At 41.3% G+C, this 10,757-nt stretch overlaps 1 protein-coding gene across 1 annotated transcript; it reads right to left on the reverse strand.

Annotated features, from left to right (window-relative positions):
- Positions 1–2,205: 2,205 nt before the first annotated feature.
- On the reverse strand, positions 2,206–2,811 carry LOC110892560 (uncharacterized mitochondrial protein AtMg01250-like). The gene has a single exon (XM_022139717.1). It carries the CDS (start codon positions 2,809–2,811, stop codon positions 2,206–2,208), a length of 606 nt encoding a protein of 201 aa, XP_021995409.1.
- Between the last annotated feature and the right edge of the window lie 7,946 nt (positions 2,812–10,757).

Here is a 10,757-nt window from a genome sequence, read left to right on the forward strand (position 1 = left end):
TCTTATCTAGTTATTGTCAACACCCGCTCGAATTGTAATCACACATAAGATATCTTGTTGCGAGTGTCGAATTCTTTTTTAAAGTGGACACTATGCATCTTGAAATTCTTTCCTTCCCTTATCTATATTTCATTTACCAATAGAGGCTCACTAATGATTTGAGACATGTTACATAGTACATATACGCAACTGTAATTGTTCATATACATGTTTGTAATACGAACATTTATGTTATTATTTATATTATCTACATGTAAACATAAAGACTTACATATATCTGATATGAACAAATATGTGTATGTCCACACTAATACATCTAATACTATTATACTAACATATATATAACTGTTCACATTACATATATGTAATAATAGACGCTTAAATAGATATTGAAGGGGGGTGTATTTTGATAATGTCATCCTTGTGAGTGATGCTTTTTAATATGAGATAAGATAATTAGATTAAACCAATGTTCATAGTGGGACTCGAACTCTTAACCAATTGAGAAGAAACACCTTTACTACACTCTTTAATATTGTTAAGTTACAAGCCCGGCCCTTTGATATACATATACATACACATGTTTATGTATGGTCTTTATTCATGTGTATATAAACGTGTGACCTACAAACGAGATATATAAAAGATCAAAGATTTAATTATTGTTTTTAGGAATTAATTAGTGCTGTTGAAAAATGGGAATTATGGGGGAATGCATTATGCATGTACTACAATTTGACTCTTGGCATTGGTGGCTTTGACCAATTTTAATAAAAGTGAGGCCAAGCCAAGTTGGATTAGTTAAAATTTCGAGACCGAGTTAACTTGGTTTAGTTGATGGTATAATGAAGACAACAACAAAGTCAGCATGTATTAATTGTAAAATGTCAGCCATCCTCAGATCCTCTACAAACTTCTTTTTTTTTTTAAGCAAAACTTCATTAAAACATGCCCGCACCTGAAAACCGGACCAGGAATTACATAATTACAAATATACACCAATCTACCCAAGCTATAGAATTACATTTGGATCTATGTTTATAACAAAGGAAGCCCATTAATCTAACCTCACTAAAAGTGCTTTCCACCTTGATAACGACATCGGAGAAAGTCGCCTTGTTCCGAGCCAACCAGAGACACCAGCAGGCCGTAAACATGATGCCGTGCAGAGCATCCCTCTCCCCAGCTTTAAGACCACCCCGAACATGAATCTGTAGCAAGTCTTTTATCGAAAACGCAAATATAGGCGGTAACCTGCACCATCGGGTAATTTTATGCCAAAGAATAGAAGCCGTCAAACAAGAAGTGAATAAGTGATCTGCTAACTCGTCCTCGGATCTGCACAACGGGCACAACCCATCTCCAGTATTAATGCCCCTTCTCCTTAACGCGTCCGATGTCGGAATACGACCCAACATCACTCTCCAAACAAAAACCTTGCACTTTATAGGGACCCATTTACACCATTCAAGTAAAAAACCACTGTCATCGGCACGAACACCCTCAAGAACCCTCTTAACAGAGCCAACCGAAAAGCATTCCGAGCTATCACCCTTCCATATCCACCTATCATTACCGTTGTTCAAGGATACCGAGTCGACAACACTAGACAACGCCGACATTTCCATCAACTCGTCCTCTAAAGACGGGTCGTGCCTCCAAAGCCAATTACCTGCTAAATGCTCCTGAACCAGGCATGACTTCACCACTTCAAGCGAAAACAGATGAGGGTACAAATCTTTAAGAGGAATATCCGTCAACCAAGGATCCAACCAAAAAAGAATGCGATCACCTCTGCCGACTGATCCTCTAAACATACCGCGAAGCTTCGAACCCCCTGAACTGGCTTTTTGAAAACAACAACTATATTGTGCCATACCCCACTGAAGGATTTTTTTCTGGCATAAACGACCAGCCCGACCCACTGGCATGGATAGAGTCAACCACCTTGACCCAAAGGTTATCCTTCTCACATTTGTAACTCCATCCCCATTTGTAAAGAAGAGCGATGTTTATATTATGAAGTTTGCTAAGCCCCAAACCACCACTTTTTTTAGGCGAAGCCATAACATCCCAAGAGACCCAGTGAGTTTTTTTTTTTTACCTCATTAGAACTTCCCCATAAAATCTTCCTAATTTTACCTTCCAAATCTTTAATAACTTTTACCGGGGCTCTATATAACGAGAAATAATAACTCGAAGACTTTAAAGAACGGAACGAATGAGCTTAATTCTCCCACCCATAGACAAGAACGCGGATTTCCAAAGAGCTAATCTGGACTCAAAGATATCGTACACAGGCTTCCAATTGTTTATTCGATTCATATTCGCCCCAACCTTCAACCCAACGTATTTAAAGAGAAGGGTGTCTTGTTTACACCCCACCACATTAGCCAAATCTTCCACCTCCTCACTATTAGCCACTATCCCATATAAGTTGGACTTGCTGAGATTAATCCTTAGCCCTGAGCACGCGTGGAAGCACCTTAAAATTCTCACTACATTCAGAGCGTTCATCTCACCCCATTCCCCAACAATAAGGGCGTCATCCGCAAAGAACAAGTGAGACAACGACGGACCATCATTCGGAAGCTTAATCCCCGAAAAAACTCCCACCTCCACTGCTTTGTCAAAAATACACGAAAGTGCTTCCATGACTACCACAAACAGGAACGGTGAAATGGGATCACCTTGCCTCATCCCTTTACTGCAATTAAACTCAAAGGTCGGAGAACCATTGACCAGGACAGACGCCCTAGCCGAAGAAAGGATACCCCAAAGCCAGCTGCACCACTTCGCACCAAAACCCATTTGACTAAAGATACCCACTACGAAGCCCCAATTGATATTATCATAGGCCTTTTCAAAGTCGATTTTTAAAAAGAAACGCCTTCCTTTTGATATTTTTAGCCAAGAGTAAACCTCGTTAATCATAAGGGGGCCGTCTAAAATAAACTTGCCACCTAAGAACGCTGATTAGGAATCCGAGATAACCGAACCAAAAACCTTCTTAAGTCTATTAGCAAGGATTTTAGACACAACCTTGTTGACTACCCCGACGAGACTAATCGGGCGATAATCACCAAGACCAGTGGGGTCTCTCTTCTTTGGAACAAGAGCAATAAACGACGATCCGCAACCCGGATTAATCTGACCTGAATCGAAAAAGGCCGACATGAGGTCCAAGAAATCAGCCTCAAAGAAGCTCCAAAAGCGCTTGAAGAAACGGAAATTAAACCCATCAGGACCGGGAGCCCGGTCATCCCCACATTCGAACACCGCATATTTAATTTCTTCCAAACTGAACCGAGATTCAACCCAGGAAGCGTCGAGATCGGAAATCTTCTTCATATTTGGACAAATCTGCTTAGGGCGATTAACACACTCCTCCTGAAACTTCGACCTGAAAAAGTTGAACACCTCCTTCTTCACAAGAGCAAGTTTGGAGACCCACTCCTCCCCTACAAACAGACCATGGATGACGTTGCTAGCCTTCCTACAATTGATCATAGTGTGGAAGAACTTAGAATTTTCATCCCCTATTTTGGTCCATCTTACACAAGACCTCTGTTTGAGATCCATCACTTTCGCTAACTCAGCCTCGGCAATAATCTTTTTATTTTCAGCTAAAGCCCAATCCTCTTCTTCCGATAAATCTCTAACCTCCAAGATCGCTTCCAATCCTTCCACTTCCTGTTCCGCTAACGATAGCGACTCTCCTTCCTTTTGTAACATAGAGTCTCTTCATTCCTTAATTTTACTATGAATATAACCCAACTTTTTGACCAGCCTAACATCAGGATTACAACCCAAAACCGAGAAAGTATTACACGCCTCTACTACTACATCATTGAAACCCTCTTTCCACAACCAAGAGTTAAACACCCGGAATGGACGAGCACCATATTTAATGGATTTGGTGGACAAAATGATGGGTCAATGATCTGACCATAAGTTGGGTAATATCTGAACGTGAGCGTCCGGCCACTTATTAAAAAAATCGGAGTTGACAAGAAACCTGTCAAGCTTACTGAGTTCCTGCCTATTCTCGGAATGCCAAGTGAACTTTCTCCCTCTCATTTCGAATTCAACCAAACCGGCCTCGAAGATAAACGAATTAAAGTTGTTAGCACACGAGGGCTTGAAGGAACATTATCTCTTTTCCTCATGAAAACGGACAACGTTAAAATCACCTCCGATAACCCAAAACCCATCGTAACTGTCGATTAAAGCACTCAACAAATCCCAGAATTCTTTTTTAGACGGAACCCCTTGGGGAATGTAGACATTCAAAAAATAACAACCGAGTTACTCCCACATAATTTACCCCTGATGTGCAAAAAGTTTTCATTTTTATTCGACCCTTCCAAAGAAAAAAGTCTCTCATCCCATAAGCAAATTAATCCACCCGAGAGACATGACGCACAAACAGTCTCTATACAAAAATTCCCGCTACCCCAGAAATTCAACATATCGGATCGAGAGACATTACCATTTAGATTCCTGAATAGCCAAGAAGTTGACACCAAATTCCTTCCTAATATTCTTAATCCAACCAGCCTTATGATCACCCGCAATCCCTCTTAGATTGATAGACAAAAAATTCATAAGGAAACACCATTAATACCTGAGGAAGAGATGACCTGTCTGATAAGCTCGGAGTGATTCTGCAAATCGACTCCAATCTTATTCCCGATAAGTAGAATGCTCTCGAGTTCCTTCACCGTAGCGTCACATTGGTCCTCACCTCGAACAGCCTGTGTTGCCTCAATATCAACCGGAGCAGAATTGGATGGCAGCCCACGAGGGCGAAGATCCTCCGTCACTGCCCTAACATTTAGATCGATGTCGCCGTTGTCACAAGAGACCGGTGGATTCCTCATAATGCTCCCCTCTTGAATCCTCGAAGTAAAACCGATAAAGCCAAAGCCTGGTTTTGGATCGTTCTCCTATCTTCTGTTTCTTTTCTTGGGCCTCTAATCCACAGAAGGAGAAACCATGTGCGAAGCGGGCCGACCCTTTCTCCCATTTGGGCCCGAGATAACCTTCCTTTGGGCCTTTGAGACTTTATCGCCCGAACCCAAAATAAAACTGAAATTCACATCAGAATCACCCAAGGTGGGGCCACCACTCAAACCAACTCCCTCGTGATTATTTGACAGAAAACCTTTTGGCATCCCCTCCACTATCCTAGGGATCCCCACATTATTCTTAACCCCACTATCCTTGACCACACCCTCGCCGCCATTTTCTCTCTCTACGTGCATGGATCCGCATGGGAAACCCCTTCACCTGACCAAGGCGACTGCTCCTCTCCCACCTTCACTCCCGCCTGCTCTGACTCATCGTTTCCCTCAAACCCATCTTCCGGCACCCTACCGACCGGCAAAGACATCATAGGAGACCCCGAGCCAGAAGAGAAAGGGGAACCAATCGAGCAACCCAGACAATCCGGTAACCAAGCATCCTTTTCCTCTTCTACCCATACTCTAAAGTTTCTACTCTTCCATCTCAATGTAACCACTTCACTATTCTCTTAGCTTCCCCCGCTAGAACCCCCACCCTAACCAGCGACAGATCATGATCCTCTTCGATACCATTAGGAACGTGCAGTACTTTCCCAAAGAACTCACCGACTTGCCTGAAAACATCAGCTTCCAAAAGATGAAGAGGGATACCATGAATATTTAGCCAAGCCACCCTTTCTAACGAAAGAGACTGTCCTTTCCAAGCTTCCAATTTAGAAAACCAAGGGCCCCAAACATCCCGAGAAGCAAAGAACTTGTTGGACGAGGTCTCATCCCCAAACGAAATAAGAATAGAAAGCCGTCCCAGGTACTGAATCCTTGAATACGGGACCTTAGCAATCCGGAGAAGTTTATCGAGATCAACCAATGTCTCTAAATCCACCGTTCTCTCAACAACCGCCACCCCAAAGAACTCTTTGAAAGCTAACGTTCTGTCTGGCACGATAAGGACTTTACTCACAGTGCAATCTGCCATCTTCGAGCCTCCAGCCTCCAAAACGGACTTACCAGCCCTGGAGGAGTTCCCCAAGATGTCACTGAACGATCTAGCTTCACTGAAGTTAAACATTCTGCTCCTATTATCCGAACTCGGAGGAACCTGAGCCTGCTTACCTTTCTTAATCTCCGGCTGAGCAGGAATGCCGGAATTCTCCAAAGCAAACTTAGCGATGTTGATTTTTAATTTGACATCACCCAACTTAACACCCTTGAGTGCTCTCTCCAGTTCAGAACTATCACTAACATTAGAAAAGCTTACAAACCCAAACCTACACCCATCTTTATTTCTTTTCTTAGCCACATACGTCCCTGAAATAACCCCAAAGCCCTCAAGGCCTTTTCTCAGCTCCCATGGCGTACAACCTTCAGGGAGGTGTGAAAAAAAGAACTTGGTAATCACATCGCTAACCCGGCAGCCGGAAGCACCCAAACCCGAACCCTCCATGGGACGAAACCACGGGCTTATGAAGGGTTAATAGGATTCGTACTGGTCTAGCTAAACTACCACAATAGCCGCGACCGGTGACAGACCTACTAAGCAATCGAAACCCGGGCACGAACCCACAGCAACACCGAACAAGAACCACGAAAACACCGGCTGAAACCAAGAAGGCGAATGGATTTGGATCAGCACAGGATAAGGAGGCAGGTATTCTCAAGGCGATAAGCCGAAAACACCCAGCCCACTATACCGATAAGACCCTCGTCGTCGAGCACTTCCCGGCGGCCACAGAGAGAGAAAAAGTGAACTCAAGATATGTATATGTTAGACATTGCAGGTAGCCTTGTGAGTGGTATCACTAAAATTAGATCCTCTGCAAACTTCAGGCTAAAAACAAGAGCGATTTGTGGTTACATAAACCGGATGGTCTAAAGGTTCGGGTTTCAAGCGGTTTAACCATGTTTTAGATGTGATCCGCAGGAGCAGTGGTGAACCTATGTGTAATGGTTTAACTAAAAAGTAAAAAAGTTGATGTCCCGTTACTCTCATGTATGCATTAAGGCTTTAACTAATTAAAACATCAAAAGTTTGTACCTATTTAACTAAACCAAATAAAAAAATTAGGAGGGGGGGGGGGGTGACTTGAAATGATTGACTCAAAAAAAGTGGGTGTTTCTTGGGGTGTTACCCTCTAGATCGATTTGGTGGGTGTTAAAGACTGATGTGGTTGGGCTTTCACGCCCACTACACACAATCTAACATGTGAGAGAGATGATGATGTTTAAAAAAATCATTAACCGATCCATCGATTTTTTATTCGGTTCGTTTTTTGTTCGCTTTTGTCGGTTAATTTGGTTTTTTGCACACCCCTAGTGGCGACGACAATGGGTGGGTGTGGTTGACGGTAGCGGGTGGTGGCAGCGGAGGATGGTGGTGGTCGGCGGAGGGTGGCGGTAGTGGTCGGGTGGCGGTGGTTTGCAATGGCGGGTGGCAACGATGGTAGACGATGGCGGTGGCGGCGGGCGGCGATGGTGGCGGAGGACGGTGGTGGTGGTAGGCGGAGGTTGGTGGCGGGTGGTGATGACGATAGGTGGTAGATGGTGGAGATGATGGGCGGTGTTTGTGACGTAGGCTGAGTGAGGGAATGAAATAGAAAAAAAAACAGGAGGAGTGGATGGAATGAATTTAAGGGAATGCAATTATTTATGTAATGGGTGATTCCATTACGTTGACCAACCAAACACATTTTTTTTTTCATTTCCTCGCAATAGTTCATTCCATTCCACATCTTATTCTTACGTACCAAGTACTACCTAAAAGTATAAAAAGAGACCTGTTAAAAAAGTTCAATTACAATTTTACAAGATCGCCAAAAAAGCATATATATCAAAGATAAAACCCAAGGCCACCAAAACTACTTTCATGGGCCTATAAGGCCTATTACATCCTTGAGAATCGGTATTTTTTAGTGTGTGATTTAGGTTATGCTCAAACTTATTGTGAAGATCATGAAGATTTACATGATTATAACAAGTGAAAATTAGGGTTGATGTTGTTGGTGGTAGAAAGTTATTTATTGAACCTATAGAATAATCCGTGTTTGTTGTCGATGGTGGTGGTGGTGAGGATAAAGGTATGGTGTAGTGTTTATCTATAAAAAGGGTTGTTTTGGGGGTTAAATCATGACAAAGAGTGATTCATTTTTCCAACTAATGTGTTATTGAATTTGAATAGATTGGTTTAAAAAATATAAGCAACAAATATGATGGATGATCTTAAAGTTTGGGTTGATTATTTTAATTTTCAAAATATCAAAAAGTTCTCCGTAGGGCTACTTAGAGTATATGTGAGTGGAGTTTTTATAATATAAAAAGTATAAAAAGTGGTTGTGAGTGGAGGAGAGAGAAAATGTTACTGTTCATCTGTATATTTAAGGGGACACTGTTCACCCGGTATAATTTTTTAATATATTTTGAAAGTGATTGTGAGTGGATGAGAGAGAAAAGGTAATGATAAAGGTATAAAAATATATTATTTAATTGAAAAGAAGAGAGAAGATGTAGTGTTTTTTAGTGTAATTTAGGGTGAAAAATTGATGGAATGGATGTGAATGCTCTTGACTAGACTATTTAGTGTAACGTTTTAAGGGTGTAAGGGGTGCCCACCTAATAGGTGAGTCTCCCATCTTACACGTAACCAACCAGAGTAAGCCACGTCAACTCCCCTAATACACTCCCCTAATACCCCTTTTTGATGGCGGCACTCCCCTATTAGGGGAGTTGGTTTTTTTTTTTTTTTCTAAAATAATGCATGATTATAAATTAAAAAAAGATTAATAAAATTAAAAATTAAATAAAAGACATTTCATTAAATTAAAAAAAAAACATTCGAACTAGAAAAAAAAATACATTCAACCTAGAAAAATATAAAAACAAACTACTCCTCGTCCGAATCAACTTCAAGGTGAGGCAAATCTAAACTTCCGAGATGCTCAACGAGATCGTGTTTTAGCCTCCAATGCGTGTCTTCGTCAATGAGCTCCGTATAGGCTGTATCATCGAAGACGGGTTCGACTGGAGGATCTTGAATATGAACCGGTGCTATCGCCCTTCCGTCGTCTTTTATAATCATGTTGTGTAAAATAAGGCACGTATACACGATGGACCTTATCTTTCTCACCGTTTTCGAACGCATTGGACGATTTAGTATTCCCCACTTCGACTTTAACACACCAAACGCCCGTTCCACATCTTTTCTTGCGGCCTCGTGTTGCCTCTTGAACTTTTTTTCGTTCGGGTCGTGTGGATATGGAAAAGACTTCACAAACACGGACCAGGTAGGGTAGATCCCATCAGTAAGATAATACCCGCGTTTGTATAAGTGGTTGTTCACTTGAAATGGACAATTTGGCGCCGTTCCGTTTCGTTGAGCAAGAAATAACGGAGATTGTTGCAGCACGTTGATGTCGTTTTGTAACCTTTTGCAACGGTGTAAAGCTTTTCTTCATTCTCCCGTCTAAGCCTTCTTGAAACCACTCGTCATACGCTTCCACGTCACTAACAATTTTTAGGAACAAAGACTTGGACATACGAAACCTGTGACGAAAAGTATCTTCACTAGATTTTGGATTTTCATCAAAATAATCGGCCATGAGTGTCTCGTGGCCCCCCACACGATCTCGACGGACATAATTTTTTTTACTAGACGATGTCGTGTCTAGTAGCTCCGCTTGTTGGATGAGATTTTGGAAGAAAATTAAGCTACTATCGCTTGACGATGCATCTCCATCGTCGGGAAAGTCGGGTAGGGTAGAAAGAAACGGAAACTTGGAATCCATTTTGTGTTTGAAAGATTTGAGTTTGAGAGTTTTGGTGTGGGTTTGAGAGTTGTGAATGTGGTAAAAAATATGAATTAGGTTGGTTATATATATTGTTTAAAAAAAAATTGAATTTTTTTTTTTAATAAATTCGACCGTTTATCAACGGTCATATCTCGATCCACGCGCAAAATCAATCGGTGAACCCACAATCAAAACCCACCCCGATTCGGGACCCCGCGGTGATGGCGGCGGTGTTCCCGATCGGGGAAAGGCCTCACCGATGGCACTCCCCGAGAACGCCCCGTTCACCCTAAACAAGTGAAATCGGTAAGTAAGCCATGAACAACAAACCCTAGAACTTGCTCTAAACACAAGAGCGACTTTTTTCTTATTCGACTTACAAAGAAAAACTTCGACTTAAAGACTTAGAAAAATAACTGTCCAACAAGGGTATACACATAAACCTATTCGAATACAAGTACTCTAAATTCGACATTCTAACTTAAAAGATAAACAATAAACTTATCCTATTCTATTATGAACTGGACTCTTATTTTGACTTCAAACATTTAGAAATAGTAAGTAGGGATTGATATATAGTTTCTAGTGAACTATAGTTGTACTGCTATATGAGATTTTCAATTCAACTCTTTAACAGGCATACATATAGTTAAAGATAAAAACGAAGAGATCGTTAAAAAAAATCGTGTACTTAAATATCAGAATGTCCTTAAGCGTCAAACGCATTAGACAGTCGTAATTTCAGCCTAAATCGAATCCGTAAAATTATAAAAATATAAAATATTGGTGTGTAATATCGTCATATGTATATGTTAATATTAATAATCCAAAATAAAACGTCACACCCACGTAATATGTTAATATCAATAATCTAAAATAAAACGTCACAAAACATCTAATTCTTCTAAACCTACCAAGATCTTAAAATGCACAAAACACGAAAGCATCT

The sequence above is a fragment of the Helianthus annuus genome, chromosome 12 (assembly GCF_002127325.2).
Source record: "Helianthus annuus cultivar XRQ/B chromosome 12, HanXRQr2.0-SUNRISE, whole genome shotgun sequence".
In the NCBI taxonomy this organism is placed as follows: domain Eukaryota; kingdom Viridiplantae; phylum Streptophyta; class Magnoliopsida; order Asterales; family Asteraceae; genus Helianthus; species Helianthus annuus.